Source organism: Rattus rattus, chromosome 7, assembly GCF_011064425.1.
Source record: "Rattus rattus isolate New Zealand chromosome 7, Rrattus_CSIRO_v1, whole genome shotgun sequence".
Lineage (NCBI taxonomy): Eukaryota > Metazoa > Chordata > Mammalia > Rodentia > Muridae > Rattus > Rattus rattus.
Genome location: NC_046160.1, coordinates 69,190,837 through 69,207,723, shown reverse-complemented (window position 1 = coordinate 69,207,723; position 16,887 = coordinate 69,190,837). Strand labels below are relative to the sequence as shown.

The window sequence follows — 16,887 nt, the reverse complement described above, 5'->3', positions numbered from 1 at the left end:
CCTCATTTGTCAAGCTGTGGCCTTAGAGGGCACCTGTACTCATGTGCACACACCAACATATGGATACACATACATGCATATAATTAAAAGTGATAAAAGTAAATGCAGAAGACTGCAGAGACCTGAATGCCTTCCAATCCCAGAAGTCAGGAGGCAGAGTCAGCCAGGATTAACAATGAGACTCTGCCTGAAGGTGAATGAATGAATGAATGAATGAATGAATGTAGATATTAACTGAGGAAGGTACTCAATGGTAAACCTTCTGTCTTCATAGCATGTGAACACAGACAGAAATACACAAAAAGACGACTGCACTAGCTTTTGTTGATTAAAAACAAAAGTTGATTTTTTTTTTGGTAAAAGCAGAGTATGATTTTTTTTTTTTGCGTTTGATTGGAATGTATTTATTCCTGATTAACAATTTACAAACATTTCTCTACAAATCTTCTCTAAGGAGATCTCAAAAACATTTTACCTTCTGCGTGCTTTTTAGTGACATGTATTTTTTTTTTTTTTTTGGTTCTTTTTTTTTGGAGCTGGGGACCGAACCCAGGGCCTTGCGCTTCCTAGGCAAGCGCTCTACCACTGAGCTAAATCCCCAACCCCAGTGACATGTATTTTTAATTCGAAAATAATTCAAGATTTATAATGAACTTAATAACTCAGTATATTCCTATTTCCCTCATGGCAGGAAAATTGCTTTAAATAAGGCATTCTGTTCTCCCTGTTCTGCAGAGTAATGTTGGAAGTCAAAATAGTCAAACCAGAAGACCAAAGTTGAAGAATCTAAAACTGCTAAACTTTCAAGAAAGTTTCAAGTCCTTTTATTAGTATATAAACAAATCAAGAATAACTTTGCTTATTGGAAAAATAGCTATAGAGTTAATAATAAACATTAAGATGTTATTGAAAGCATCTGAACTAGTAGGTACTTCATAACTAGACTGCATGAAAAAAAGAGGCATATTTACAGGAAAGTCATGATGTTCAATGGATTCTTGGCAAGAAACACAATGTGGACGTCAAATACTTATAGACTGCAGTAGTGAGACTGTTTCAAGAATGGGAGATCTTTTGAAGCTAATATTTGCAAAGCCCATGTTAACTAACACAGTTATTTTTTTCTTTCTTTCTTTTTTTTTTTATTAACTTGAATATTTCTTATTTACATTTTGAATGTTATTCCCTTTCTCGGTTTCCGGGCAAACATACCCCTAATCCCTCTCCCTCCCCTTTTTTATGGGTGTTCCCCTCCCCATCCTCCCCCCATTGCCGCCCTCCCCCCAACAATCTAGTTCACTGGGGGTTCAGTCTTAGCAGGACCCAGGGCTTCCCCTTACACTGGTGATCTTATTAGGATATTCAATGATACCTATGAGGTCAGAGTCCAGGGTCAGTCCATGTATAGTCTTCAGGTAGTGGCTTAGTCCCTGGAAGCTCTGGTTGCTTGGCATTGTTGTTCATATGGGGTCTCAAGCCCCTTCAAGCTCTTCCAGTTCTTTCTCTGATTCCTTCAACGGGGGTCCTGTTCTCAGTTCAGTGGTTTGCTGCTGGCATACGCCTCTGTATTTGCTGTATTCTGGCTGTGTCTCTCAGGAGAGATCTACATCCGGCTCCTGTCTGCCTGCACTTCTTTGCTTCACCCATCTTGTCTAATTGGGTGGCTGTATATGCATGGGCCACATGTGGGGCAGGCTCTGAATGGGTGTTCCTTCAGTCTCTGTTTTAATCTTTGCCTCTCTATTCCCTGCCAAGGGTATTCTTGTTCCCCTTTTAAAGGAGTGAAGCATCCACATTTTGATCATCCGTCTTGAGTTTCATGTGTTCTAGGCATCTAGGGTAATTCAAGCATTTGGGCTAATAGCCACTTATCAATGAGTGCATACCATGTGTGTTTTTCTGTGATTGGGCTACCTCACTCAGGATGATATTTTCCAGTTCCAACCATTTGCCTACGAATTTCATAAAGTCATTGTTTTTGATAGCTGAGTAATATTCCATTGTGTAATGTACCACATTTTCTGTATCCATTCCTCTGTTGAAGGGCATCTGGGTTCTTTCCAGCTTCTGGCTATTATAAATAAGGCTGCTATGAACATAGTGGAGCACGTGTCTTTTTTATATGTTGGGGCATCTTTTAGATATATGCCCAAGAGAGGTATAGCTGGATCCTCAGGCAGTTCAATGTCCAATTTTCTGAGGAACCTCCCGACTGATTTCCAGAATGGTTGTACTAGTCTGCAATCCCACCAACAATGGAGGAGTGTTCCGTCTAACATTGCCAAGTATCTTCCATACCAGGAAGCGTCTCAGGGGTCAACAAGATAGCTCAGAAGGTAAGCCGATCTGTGAGTCAAGCCTGATGAACTGAATTTAATCCCTGGAATCCAGGGTAGAAGGAGAGCACTCTCTCCCATAAACTGAGCTCTGACTGCCACACATGTTCATATAAGTGCACATGCCCACACACACAACCATACACACAGAAATACATGTAAAATAAACAAAGTCTTCATAGCTGGCTGCAATGTTGTATATTGATAACTGCAGCACTGAGAAGCCTGAGGCGAAGGGACTGAGAGTTCAAGGCTAGCCTGGGCTAAACAGTAAAACCTTGCCTTAAAAGCAAGACCCCTAAAGCTACACAGGCAGTTGCTGCTGCTATTGGTTGCACATCCGGAGCAGATGGGAAGACCCTGTTGCTGAAGACAGCCACATGCATTTGATGCAGATGTCCTGCAAGCCCCCTACTCCTACTCTGGCCTATGCAGGCTTCTGGGGGAAAATTGTTTTTTTGGGGGGGGCTAATAATTATTTATTTACATCCCAAATGCTGCCCTCCCTCTTCCTCCCTCGATGCCTCACCCCTTCTCCTCTGGGAGGGTGGGGTCCTCCTCAGTATCCCCCTACCCTGGTGTATCAAGTCTTTGTCAGTTTAGGTGCATCCTCTCCCACTGAGGCCAGACAGGGCAACCCCAGTAAACCTACAGCTTTCGGGAGAGCCTCTGTTCCAGTAGTGGATAGTGTTCACGTCTTGACATAAGCTAGAATCATTTGAGAGGAGGTAACCTCAAAAATTGCCTCTATTAACACTGTGCTGAGACCCTTTAATATAGTTTCTCATGTAGTGACCCCCCCAATCATAAAATTATTTTTGTTGCTACTTCATAACTGTAATTTCCTACTATTATGCTATAAGTTATAATGTAAATGACCGTTCTCCAATGGTGACCCCAGTGAGAGGGTCATTCAACCCTCAAAGGGGTCTAGACCACAGGTTGAGAACTGCTGCTCCAATCAGACTGTACGCACGACATTTTCTTAATTAGTAATGGATGTAGCCTCCTCTACGGTGTGTGGTGCCATTCCTGGGCTGTCTGTCTGGGGAGTTAGATCAAAGCAGGCATAACAAAGGTAAGCAGTACTCCATCATGGCTTCTGCATCAGTTCCTGCAGTCAGGTTCCTGCCCCGAGTCTTGTTATGAACAGTGATGGGGAAGTGAACGCAAAATAAACCCTTACTTCTCCAAGTTGCTTCTGGTCAGGGTGCTTCATCACTCCAAACTCTAAGACAGAGGCATTTCCTCAGTTGAGGTCCTCTCCCAGATGACTCTAGCTTATGTCAAGGTGACACTAACACATATGACATTCCTTTCTTTCTTTCCTATTTATTTATTTATCATTTTCTTTGGTTTCTCAAGACAAAGATTCTTGGTGTCCTGAGACTCAAGACAAAGCCCTGGCTGTCCTGCAACTCACTCTGTAGACCAGGCTGGCCTTGAACTCAGGAGATTTCTGCCATGGCCTCTTGAGTGCTGGGATTAAAGGCATGTGCCACCACAACCTGGCCATGGTAGAGTTTTTCAGTGTTATTGTCAGGTCCAAAGGAAATCCAGTTCCCTCAAATTCCAAAAGGCAGATGGAATGAACAGCTGACTGTGGTGCCTATTAGCACACCAATGTCCGTGCTGGCTTCCTGGCCCCCTCAGCACCACAAGAGCTCAGCACACATCTCAAGACCCATGCTGGCATCCTGGCTCCTCTCGCCTCCTCCCCTACCCTGAACTGCCTCCAGCACACAGGCTTCTGCCCCGACTCCTCATTCTCCTCCTAACCTGCTATTTCTCCATATCACTCTCTGGTCATCAACACTTTCCTTCTCTCTCTTCTCTATGCTCCTTCCCATCTCTCTCTGCTCTGCTCCTGCCTCTCTTCCAGCCAGGCCCAGTCTGCCCTCCATGTGTGGTCTATTGCTTTCTCCCTCTCCCCTCTGGACAATGCCAGATGCCTCTGGCTATATATCTACAATGAAACCACACCATGGAGTGGTCATGTCGTCAGTTTATACAGTTAGAAATGCCTTAATAGTTCACGCAGACTTTCTTTCCCGACACTTCTTTTTTAAAAGAGTTCTAAAAATGGAACTTTTGAATCAGCTTTGTCTTAGGGTTTCATTGCTGTGAAGAGACACCGTGACCAAGGCAGCTCTTATAAAGTCAAACATTTGATTGGGGCTGGCTTACCGGTTCAGAGGTTCAGTCCATTATCATCATGGTGGGAAGCGTAGCAGCATGGAGGAATACTTGGTGCAGGAGGAGACTGGAGTCCACACTGGGCAGAGCTGGAGCATTGGAGACCTCAAAGCCCACCTCCACAGCAGCACAAGTCCTCTAACAAGGCCACGCCTACTTCAACAAGGCCACAACTCCTAACAGAGTCACTCCCTAGGGCCAAGCATTCAAACACATGAATCTGTGAGGACCATACCTATTCAAAACACCACAAGATTGCACAAACGTTTTAAAGTATCTTGTTATTTTTTCAGAAGCCTCCTACTAATTACTGCTATTCTTAATAGTCTGTGGGAGTTCCTACTGTTATACTCACTGGTGAATTACTATTTGAAGACGAACGTTACTGACAATACACCACTGTTAAAAAAATGTTATGTTGAATGAAAGAAGCTAGACAAAATAAGAGTATCTTGTAGATTTTATGTATTCTGTAGATTTTATGTACAACTCTAAAAGAAGGGAGCTGGAGAGATGGCTCAGTGGTTAGGGGAGCATATACTCTTGCAGAGGACCCAAGCTTGATTTGCAGTACCAAGGAGTCTGGGTGGCTCACAACTGCCTGTGAGTACAGCCTCAAATGGCACCAACACTAATGTTTGTGTAGGTGTACACATATGCACATGTACATACACACACAGAGATTCAAAAAAACCAAAATAAATCAGCTCAGTGGTTAAGGACCTAGGATCAATTCCCAGCACCCACCTGGCAACTCACATCTGTGTGTAACTCCAGTTCCAGAGGGCTCTGAGCCCATCTTACAGACATACATGCAGGCAAACACCAAAACAAACACGCAAACACACTGGACAGTGCTGGCGCACGCCTTTAATCTCAGCACTCTGGAGGCAGAAGCAGGTGGATCTCTGTGAGTTTGAGGCCAGCTTGATCTACAGAGTGACTTCCAGGGCCGCCAGGGCTACACAGAGAAACCCTGTCTTGGAAAACCAAATCAAATCAAAACTAAACAAACAAACAAATAAATCATTTAAAGTCTCTAAAGAAAAACACAAACAAAACTGTCTAACAAATATGGATTCAGAGTGACGGAAGGCAGATCAGCAGGTGACTGGGCACCAGGGATAGGCAATGACAGAAAAGCCAGAGTCTAGAATCCTGTGATTATTATCGCCCTATGTTTTGTCTTGTGTTTGAGACATGGTCTAATGTAGCTGACCTTGACCTTGAATTATGTTTTGCCTCTCAAATCCTGCTATGACACCAGAGCACTACCACACTTATTTGTTTTAGGCAGTTTTCTTCGGATTTATGCGAGTACTTCACATCCTAAGACAGCCTTCCTTTAAAATCATCCAGATTTCTTAATTTTTCTCTCTAATACATGGTAGGACGCATTTACTTGTACAAGATATTTTATTTATGTATGTCTTGTTTTTCAGTGCTGGAGATCACCAGCAAACTGCAGCTCTAGCCATGTGCATGTTAATTTAAAGGAAAAGGATATAACACTCCTACGCATCTCTAAAGTACAGTACATTTTTAACCATTATTTTGCAAAACACAGGAAGAATCCAAATTAGAAAGTGAAATCACTGGCAAGGGTTCAGAGCTGGTATCAAGCTGGCCTTGCACATCTGTTTTGATGTTTAAGTTACGAGGAGAGATAGATTTAAAGAGCGAAGATGAAAGATCTTTTCAACAAAAACTCTAGGAACTGTTGTTTACAAGGAGCCCACAGTAGACAACACCCTCCTAAACTTTCTTGCCCTTCTTCATTAGTGCATACACAGGAAACCAAGTGGTTACAGAGGCAGAAATGAGCTCACGCTAGCATGACGTCACGAGCACTTGACGTCAGAAGGCGGTTGCCACGGGGACCGTTCGCCACCGACGGCAGAGTCGTGAAACTCCATCACCACACGACTGGGTTTTGGCCTCCGCAGGGTTGAAGCTGCTAGAGAAGCTTCAACCTTAAGGGGGCCTCAGGGAGAGAGGAGTGGCGCCGCGGCGGAGCGCTCCATCTCCGCGGCTGTGGGGTCCGGGCCACGGCCTGGGCGGCGGCGGCGGCCGCTCCGCGTCTCCTCGTCGCTGCAGCGCGCGGGGCGGATCCGCCATATTGGAGCCGGGGCTGCAGGTTCCGTGCAGCGGCAGCGCGAGGCGGGCCTGGCCGCGGGGCCCGCGCGGCTGGGGAACGCATGAGCCGCCGCGGCTAGCCTCTTCCCCGCCCACCGCCTGCGCTGGGTCGTCGGGACCCGGCCGGGAGGGGCCGCGGCGGCCGCAGGATGTTCTCTAAGAAGCCGCACGGGGACGTGAAGAAGTCCACCCAGAAGGTGCTGGACACCAAGAAGGACGCGCTGACCCGCCTCAAGCACCTGCGCATCGTCATCGGTGAGGAGAGTAGTGACCCGGGGCACCGCCGCGGCCTCGCTGCCCTGGCCTGTCACCCCGCGAGCTCCGGGGCTCGCCCTCGCGACCTGGCGCGGTCGGGAGTGAGGGCCGGCGGCGCCTCTGCCCACGCGCGGGAGGGCGGACGGTGAGGGAAGGGGGCGGCTTGGCAGTTGGTATAAACCAGTCAGCACCAGCTCGGAGAGACCCACGTTTGAGTTCCTGGTCTGATTCTTAAAAAAAAAAAAAAAAAGTCAGGCCAGAAACTTAAGTCCTTGATGAGACTTCAGGGACTCTTGGTGTTGTGGGTAATGGTGTTTAGAGGGTGTGTTTGCCATAGGACTGACTACTGCATCCCCACCCGAGTAGAAAGAAAAGCAGAGTGCTGGCTCGGCCAGTGTAACCCGTAGTCTTTCAAGTTTTTTTGGCAGGTGAGGGCCTGGAGGAAGCAATTACACCTCTTTGGGAAGTGGGTGGTTCCTGAAGCTTGTGGAAAGAACCCCGCCCTACACCCTGTTCTTCATTTGCTGTCCTTTTAGAAGGAAAAATAATGATAGAGAACGAGATTCTCGAGAACTATACAGAATTCAGTTTTCATTAAAAATTTCTTACTCTCCACCATCTTCAACTTGAGTTTCTCTAAAGACCTAAATTTGGGATAAAGTGTTAAACGGGGATTTTTGGATACCTGGTCATAGACAACATTGCTAAAGGCCAAACTGTGTACTTATGGGGCTTTTGGTTCTGTACTTGCTTTTTTTGGTTTTGTTGTTGTTGTTTGTTTTGTTTTGTTTTGTTGGTTTTTTTTAATGAAGAAATTTGAGGTAAAAAGGAGAGTCAGTCAGGGCTTACGTATAGAATAATACTGTAACTGAGGTTAGAGGCCAGATGACTGGATTCTAAGTCAAAGTTTATCTTCTCAAGCTGTTTTCCTAACTTCTGCCTATTTTGGAAAGTGACTTATATGTTTAGTGGTGTGTCCTCTGTTTCATGGGTGGACTTCTCTACTGTGTTGTGACTAATACCACTAGTAATTCCCAACATTTGTGTTGTTTACTGTCTACAAAGGGTTTCACATGAATTAGTACAATGTAGCTTGACAGTCTGTCTAGAAATAGAGATATTATTGTCCTTTTTAAAAATATAAACGAGCAAGTTGAAGGTAAGCAATGGATGGAGCCGACGGAGACTGAATCCCAAACGAAGCCCAGATTCTCTGTCTCTAATTCTTTTTTTCAGCCTTCCTACATGTCTGACAGCTAATCTTTATCACAAGTACATACTCCTGTGATATACTGTGAAAGCAATCAGATCCATCTTACCTAAACCTTTTAAATATGGGCGAGGTTTTTTAAACATTTTCATTCTGGATGAAATTTATGAAAAGATATGCTAAGACATACAAAGTCGTTGAACACGTAGATGTATTACGAAATCATGGCAGTTGAAACTTGACACTTGATGCAACCGGACTCTGACTTGCTACAAGCCGTAGACTGCATAATTGCAGAGCTGTAAAGCTCACTTACAGCAGGACATTGAGAGTTCCTAAATTAATTGCCACGGTTGATTACCGATTGGTTTATATTTCTTTGGCACAGAGACTTTTGTGGTTGTGTGTGTATGTCTCACTGTGTGTGTGTGTGTGTGTGTGTGTGTGTGTGTGTGTGTGTGTGTGTGTGTGTGTTTTGTAACTTGGGAAACATGAGATGTATTACTACCACACATGTTGGTTATTTTATACAACCTGGTTTGTATTTTATACAAATCTCAGTTTGAAAATAGAATACTTAAAAAAAACTTTTCTTTTTTAATTTAAAGAGTCATTTTACAAAATGAAATCACCAGGGATGTCTTACTTTCAAACCTTCAAGTGTTAAATATTCTTACAGACCTGTGCCCTTGAGAAGCCCACGCTAGCTGTAGAGGCATGGTTCTTAGGCAAGCACATTGTGTCAGCAGCAGTTGGTCACGTCTGGAAACACTTGTTCTGTGGGCAGTTGCATACTACGTATAGTATGCTAGATGATGCCCTAAGTGTCAGGATAGCAGGTTCTGAGACCTTGTCATAATGCGTACTAAAAGATGAACCCCCAGATGCTAGGGTTGGTTTTAAGTTCTCTCCCTCTGCCTCTGGGCTAGGAACTGAACTGGGGACTCAAGTGTGCTAGCGGGCACTTTGCTGCTGAGCAGTATTTCAGCTTCAATATTTAATGGTTACAGTTATTTCATCTAAAATAGGATTAGTATGGGTTCTAAAAAAATGAGTGAGAGGAATAGACAAAGTTGAACACTTAGAAGCTTGCTAGCTGGTATCCTGTTTGTAGTTGGAAGAGCTATTCTTAAATCCCTTTTGGAAATAAATAGGGTTTTAAGGAAATACAATGAAGAAACTGCTAGTAATACACAGAACCATATTGGACCAAACAAAAGTGCTATTCACTAGGGGTATTTATTCAGTACATGCAGATAATAAAATATCAACTCCCTTAGAAAAGTATGTCTAGGCATGATCTGTCTCCTGTCTGCATCACTGATCTACAACGGCTTTACTTTGGTCTTCTGTATAGTTCCTTACTCGTTGGCAAGAGATCTGTAGGAATGTCCAACATTCGAACTTCTTTAAAGATGTCTTCAGTGCTTTTCATTTAAAGAAATTTATATATTTTATTTTTCTTATCTGTATATATGCCTGTGCATTACATATGTCCTTTGGTACCCACGGAAGCCAGAAGAGGGTGTTTGATCCCCTAGAACTGGAGTTGTGGATAGTTTAGGCTACCATATGGGTGCTAGGACTTAAATCTCTAGATTCTCTGGAAAGTAGCCAGTGTTCTAAATTGAGCTACCTCTCCATTGAGCTACCTCCCCAGCCTGCCTGCCTGCCTGCCTGCCTGCCTTTCTTCCTTAAGTCCTTACATTATTAAAAAAGCAAAAAGGGGTGTTCATCTTCTTTTCCTTAAAAATTATTATATAAAAACTTAAAACTTAAATATGCAGTAGTATCCTTTTTCTTGGCATGTGTGTTTCCACTGTAGTGAAAATTCCACGTAAACTTAGAGATTTTAGCCAGTGGTAATGATGCCCTTCAATGCCAAGGCAGGAGAATTACAAGTCAAGACACTCTGGGCTACAGCCAGATAGGGAGTCCCATGGCAGCCAGGGCTACTTAGTGAGACTCTGTCTAAAAAATATTAAACTCTCCTCTGATGGATTTAAATTTCAAATCTGCTGGCTGCTTATTGATCATTATATCATGTATTTGGTTTGCAGGAAGTAAAAGAGTTAAGTGAGAAAAAATAAAAGCCCTTGTCTGGTTTCTAGAGTTTATTGGTATTTTTTTTTACTTCCCACTTCTCTTACAACTAGTAACTTTAAGATATAACAGTGATAGGGTAGTAATGTTAGTACAGGTAAAGTGACTAAAATAGCTCTGGGCGTATTATACATATTTTGGAAATGTTAGTTTGCATCTACTTAAAGTCATCTGGATTTAAAAACACAAGGGCTTATTTAGCTAAGAATGGGTTATTGCTAGATCATTCTAACAGCTTTGTTAATATATAGTTTTCATTCAATAAAATTGCTTTTATTTAACATTTTTACAGTAATTTTAACAAAGGAGTTCCTCATGAAATCGACAGTAGACTTACCCAAACAAGATAAATATAGCTAGGGCTTGGGCATGAAGCTCAGTAATAAAATATGCAGTTTGTACAAGGCCTAGGAGCTCTCTTTTCCACAACACAAGAAACAGAAACAGAAGAGCTGGGGCTGTAGCTCAGTGGTACAGTGCTTGCTTAGCATGCTCGAGGGTCCCAGGTTCATTGTCTACTACTGCCAGCACAATAAGCGACATACCTATAGCCAGATACATAAGATAGTGAATGTTCTGTCTTAACCTCCCAAAGTTCCTCGTGCTCCCCATTCTCCTCCTCAGATTGTGCCTTCCTATCCAACTGTGCACAAATTCCAATGTGCTCTTTAAATTTGTATTTTGTAGAGTTTTGTGTAAATGGGATTACATAGCACATTAGCTGTAGAGTTTTGTGTAAATGGGATTACATAGCACATTAGCTGAGACTTCATTTTATTTTACTGAGCCTCATTGTTTTGAAACCCATTTGTGTTGTCCTCTGGTGTCAGTGGTTTGTTTTTATTCTTGACTAGTAGTCTGCCAGAGCACACACAGTTTCTCCACTTAACTGTGACTGACATGTGGTTGTTTGGGACTGTTACAGGTGATGCTGTTGTGAAGTGTGCTTGAATAGATTGAAGTGTGCTGGACTTTTCATTCCCAGTGGTTAGACACCTAGGGATGGGAAGGTCAGACGATGTGCTAGCGGTATATCTTTGACATTTGAGAAACTGCCAGGCCAGGGGCAGTAGCCAATGCCTATAATCTCAGCACTTGGGAGGCTGAGTCAGGAGGATTGCCTCAAGTTTGAATCTACATAAATGAGTTAGTCTAGCCTGGACTACAGAATGAGAGAGACTTTGTCTCAACAACGAAATGACAAAAGAAACTGCCAATCTCTTTTTTATTGTTTAACATTTCAATAGTAGTGTGAGGGTATCACTGCTCTGTGTGAGGCGGCCTCTGTTTCAGCCTCGTAGTGTGTGCTGGTCATGTCTGACAGTCTGTGCTTATTTCCAGTGTGTAACTTTTTTGGTATACTTCCTCTTGAAATTCCACACTTTTATTGTGTGTGTGTGTGTGCGCGCGCGTGTGTGTGCACATGAGCACATGGAGGATGGAATATTGAGATTATGAGTATGTCTGGATTCTTCTCATCATCATTGCTGGGCAGGGTCTCTAAACTGAATCTGGAGCTGCTGCTTTTTTTTTTTTTTTTTTTTTTTTTAAGATTTATTATTTATTTATTTTAGTTATGTGAGTACACTGTAGCTGTCTTCAGACACACCAGAAGAGGGTGTCAGATCTCATTAAAGATGGTTCTGAGCCACCATGTAGTTGCTGGGAATTGAACTCAGGACCTCTGGAAGTCAGTGCTCTTAACCACTGAGCCATCTCTCCAGCCCCTCCAGAGCCTCTTGATACCAGCTAGTGAGCAAGCCAGCTTGCTGCAGGAATCACCTGTCCCTACCTTCCAAGCTTGGGGCTTGGGATCTGAGTGCTGGTCCTCAGGTTTGTAGGCAAGTTCTTTACCTGCTGGGCCATCTCCTCTGCCATCATCACAGTTTTTAAATTGTGTTGTTTTCTAACTTAGTTTTGAAAGTTCTTTTTTTTTAAATTGGGTATTTTTTATTTACATTTCAAATGTTATTCCCTTTCCCTGTTTCCTGGCCATAAGCCCCCTATCCCCTGCCCTTCTATAAGGGTGTTCCCCCTCCCCAAGCACTCCCCCTCCCCACCCCCTGACATTTGCCTTACACTGGGGGGGGGGGGGTTCCAGCCTTGGCAGAACCAAGGCCTTCTCCTCCCATTGGTTCCCAACAAGGCCTTCCTCTGCTACATATGCAGCTGGAGCCATGGGTCTCTCCATGTGTACTCTCTAGGTAGTGGTTTAGTCCCTGGGAATGCTGGTTGATTGGCATTGTTGTTCTTATGGGGTTGCAAACCCCTTCAGCTCCTTTAATCCTTTCTCTAATTCCTCCAACGGGGACCCTGTTTTCAGTTCAATGGTTTGCTGCTAGCATTCACCTCTGTATTTGTCATGCTCTGGCTGTGCCTCTCAGGAGACAGCTATATCAGGCTCCTGTCAGCATGTACTTTTTGGCTTCATCAATATTGTCTGGGTTTGGTGGCTGCATATATACGAGCTGTGTACCCAGGTGGGACAGGCTCTAAATGGCCATTCATTCAGTCTCTGCTCCAAACTTTATCTCCTCCTCTGAGTAATTTTGTTCCCCCTTTTAAGGAGGACTGAAGCATCTGCACTTTGATCATCCTTCTTCTTGAGCTTCATGTGGTCTATGGATTGTATCTTGGGTAATCTGAGCATTTGGGCTAATATCCACTTATCAGTGAGTGCATACTTTGTGTGTTTTTCTGTGATTGGGTTACCTCACTCAGGGTGATATTTTCTAGTTCCATCCATTTGCCTATGATTTTCATGAAGTCATTGTTTTTGATAGTTGAATAGTACTCCAATGTGTAGATGTACCACATTTTCTGTATCCATTCCTCTGTTGAAGGGCATCTGGGTTCTTTCCAGCTTCTGGCTATTATAAATAAGGCTGCTATGAACATAGTGGAGCATGTGTCTTTGTTATATGTTGGAACATCTTTTGGATATATGCCCTAGAAAGGTATAGCTGGATCCTCAGGTAGTGCAATGTCCAATTTTCTGAGGAACCTCCAGACTGATTTCCAGAGTGGCTGGACCAGTCTGCAGTCCCACCAACAATGGAGGAGTGTTCCTCTTTCTCCACATCCTCACCAGCATCTGCTGTCACCTCAGGTTTTGATCTTGAAAGTTCTTTATTTATTTGGTATACATGTTTTTGAGTGTTTGTTTTGTTTTCTCAGTGCTCAAGATGAAACCAGGACCTCGAGCTTAGTCAGGTGCTCTAGTGCCAGCAGCACCCTAGCCATTTAAGACAAGTATTTTCACCAACTAAATGACTTGTGGAGAATTCTAACCTCCAGTTCTGACCAATTGTGGGTCATCTTTCCATTCCCTTTAAACCTTTATTTTAATTCAATATTTATAGGTGTTTTCTCTGCATGTGTGTTTGTGTACCACCTGTGTGGGGTGCCCACACAGGCCAGGAGAATGTGTCAGGTCACCTGAGACTGAGGTTGTCAGTGTTTGTGAGCGTTTGCTGGGAGTCAAACGCTGCTTGTCTGGAAGAGTAGCCAGTGTTCTTACCACAGAGCCAATTCTCCCTCTCCTAGCATTCTTAATTTTGATTAAATATTGTGTTGGGGATGGAGCTCAGGCAAGAATGTTTGCCTGCTTTGTACAGATTCTTGGGTTTCATTCCCAGCAGGACCACCAACCCTAAAACTTTACCTTATTTAAAAATTTATATTGGGCTGAAGAGATGGCTCAGGGGTTAAGAACACTGACTGCTCTTCCAGAGGTCCTGAGTTCAATTCCCAGCAACCAAATGGTGGCTCACAACCATCTTTAATGAGATCTGTTGCCCTTTTCTGGTGTGTGTTAAGACAGCTACAGTGTACTCATATAAGTAAAAATTTAAAATTAAAAAAAATTATATCAGTTTTTTATGCTAATTTTTAGACAATGTCATTTAAAATCTTTGCCTATCTCATAGCTACATATTTTCCTTCATGTTTCTAAAAGTGATACCAGCTTAGGTTTTATTGGGGCTGTGATTATCTTGATTTTATTTTGCTTTGTAAATGTAATAAAAAGTATGCTATAGAATGCTTCTCCATCCATCTTTATATGTAGATATCCAGTTTTCAGACTTCTGTTTAAGTCCTACTTTATTGAACTGCCTGCCCTTGTGCTTTTGTTAAAACCTGGCTGTCTAAATATATGTGGGCCTATTTCTAGTCTGTGTTTTGTTTCTGTGACCTGTGTTATCTGTGCTGGTGCCAATACCACAATGTTTTGATTATTATAACTAAAATAAATCCTGAAACTTAGTGTTTCTTCCAATTTTCTCATTTTCAGAGGTGTTCTTTGTTGTTGCTTTTGCTTTTGAAGTACCAGACCATTTATATTTCCACGTGAGTTTAAGATTAGCTTGTTAAGCCAACCAAGTGCATCACAGTGGCACATGCCCGTTGTCCCATCTAGCTTGTTGTCCAGCAGCTTCGGGGGCTAAAGCCAACGGATCATTTTTTGAGGCAGCTACTTCAAGCCTTGTCTGAGCAACATAATGTTGAGACCCTCCAAAATGCAGAAGGGGCTGGAGCGATGGCTCAGTGGTTAAAAGCACTGGCTGTTCTTCCAGAGGTCCTGGTTCAAATCCCAGTACATGGTGGCTGCTGACAACATCTGTAAATCTTACTTCCAGGAATCTAATTCCCTTTCATGGTCTCTGAAGGCACCAGGCATACAAATGGTACACAGAATTATGCAGGCAAAGCATCTATATACATAAAACAACATTTTAAAAAATGAGAAGTTAGTTTCTCAATTTCTAAACATAACAGCAACCCCTTGGGATTTTGACTGGGACTATTTTGAGTCTGGACAGCAGCCTGGGAAAGTCTGAAGACAATTTGACGCTTTGCATCATGAACCAGGATGTCTCTGCTTACTTACATAGGACTTCTTTACCTTTCTCAGCAGTGTTGTGCTGTGAAGCAGAGTTAACTCCTAAGTAGTTTTCTACTTTTGCAGCTCTTATAACATTATATTTTAGACAGGCATGGTAGCACATACCTTTGATCTTAGCACTCAGCAGATTTCTGAGTTCCAAGCTAGATAATTAGACTCCATCTCAAACAAACAAACAAACAAACAAAACTACCAAAAACAAAACCCCAAGCAAACAGAACCCTCCGAACCACTCCTAAATGTTGTTTTGGTATTTATTTCTGGTTGTAGTTAGTTTAGGGAGATACTAACTTTTAAAAATATTTTTATTTTGTGTGTATGAGTGTTTGTTTGCATGTGTGTTTGTGTACCACTTGTGTGTCTGGTGCCTGAGAGGTCAGAAAAGGTCTTTGGAACCCCTAAAACTGAAGTTACAGATGGTTGTGAGCCACCATGTTGGGGCTGGGACTCAAACTCAGGTCCTCTGGAAAAACCACCAGTATTTGTATTCACTGAGCCGTCTCTGCCTCACCCTTCTCCTGCCCCTTGGGTGAATTCCATTGGTTTTCTTTTTTTTTCCACTTTCCAATGTGGATGTTTTATTCCTTTTTTTCCCTTTGCCTTCATGTATGTGGTACTGGAAGTAAGAGATCTAGGTCTTAAATAATCCAAGGAAGTACTCTAACACTGAGCTGCACCCCAGTGGATGATGATGATGATGATGATATAGATATAAAAATAAACACATTTTATTGTCTATTTTATTTATTTACATTTCAGTTGTTATTCCCCTTTCTAGTTTGCCCTCCACAAATCCCCTATCTCCTCCCCCCACCCCCTTCCTCTATGAGGGTGCTCCCCCACCCATCCACCCACCCACTCACCCACTTCCACCTCACCTCCCTAGCATTCCCCTACACTGGGGCATCGAGCCTCCACAGGACCAAGACACTCCCCTCCCATTGATGCCAGATAAGGCCATCCTCTGCTACATATGCAGCTGGAGCCATGGGTCACTCCATGTGTACTCTTTAGTTGGTTTGGTCCCTGGGAGCTTTGGGGTGTCTGGTTGATTGATATTGTTTTTCTTCCTATGGGGTTGCAAACCGCCTCAGCTCCTTCAGTCCTTTCCTAACTCCTCTATTGGGGTCCCCTTGCTCAGTCTGATGTTTAGCTTCATGCATCTGCATCTGTATTGGTCAGACTCTGGCAAAGCCTTGAAGTTTCCCTTCTCTCCTTCCACCTCCCACTTCCTCCATTCATACCCCATCTCTCCCTGTTTACTCCTCCTCCAAAGAAACACAGTTTTATCTACTTTGCTCACATAACCACTTTGTGTGGTGCCACCCTTATGATCCCCATGCTTGGTGGCAGGTGCCTTTACCCAATGAGCTGCAATCAGTTTGGAGACTGGCTTTTTGCTATCCTGGAGTTGATAACTCAGGCTGCCCTGGAGCTCATCACAGGCTGTCCTTTTCAAATTGTGGTGACAGTTTGTAATTTGTATTCAAGGAATTTTCTCATTTCATCTGAGTAAAGGTGTGAAGTAGCTTATATTCTTTTATTAATCTTTTACTACCTGCAGACTCCACAGTGATCACTCTCACATGCACTCTGTGTGCATGTTTATGTGTTTGCATGTGAACATATGTCTGTACATGTTTGTGGAGGCCAGGGGTTGCTTTAAGTTTTTGAGGCAGGGTGGCCAGCAAAACCTAGGGATGCTTCTATCTTCGTTACTATTTCCCCCTTTCCCCCGTGCCTGT

At 43.2% G+C, this 16,887-nt stretch overlaps 1 protein-coding gene across 11 annotated transcripts in view; it reads left to right on the top strand.

The window, feature by feature from the left end:
* Positions 1-6,754: 6,754 nt before the first annotated feature.
* Positions 6,755-16,887, top strand: part of Ralgapa1 (Ral GTPase activating protein catalytic subunit alpha 1) — a 356,627-nt gene continuing 346,494 nt past the window's right edge. For 10 of the 11 annotated variants that reach the window (XR_004388482.1, XM_032907764.1, XM_032907765.1 and 7 more), the window contains exon 1: positions 6,799-6,923. Coding sequence is in view for 10 of the 11 variants with exons in the window: in XM_032907764.1 (XP_032763655.1) it covers positions 6,818-6,923 (106 nt within the window). In the remaining variant the exon portion in view is untranslated. Of the gene's footprint in view, positions 6,924-16,887 lie in introns of all 11 variants that reach the window. The other variant, XM_032907763.1, reaches the window with a different exon arrangement.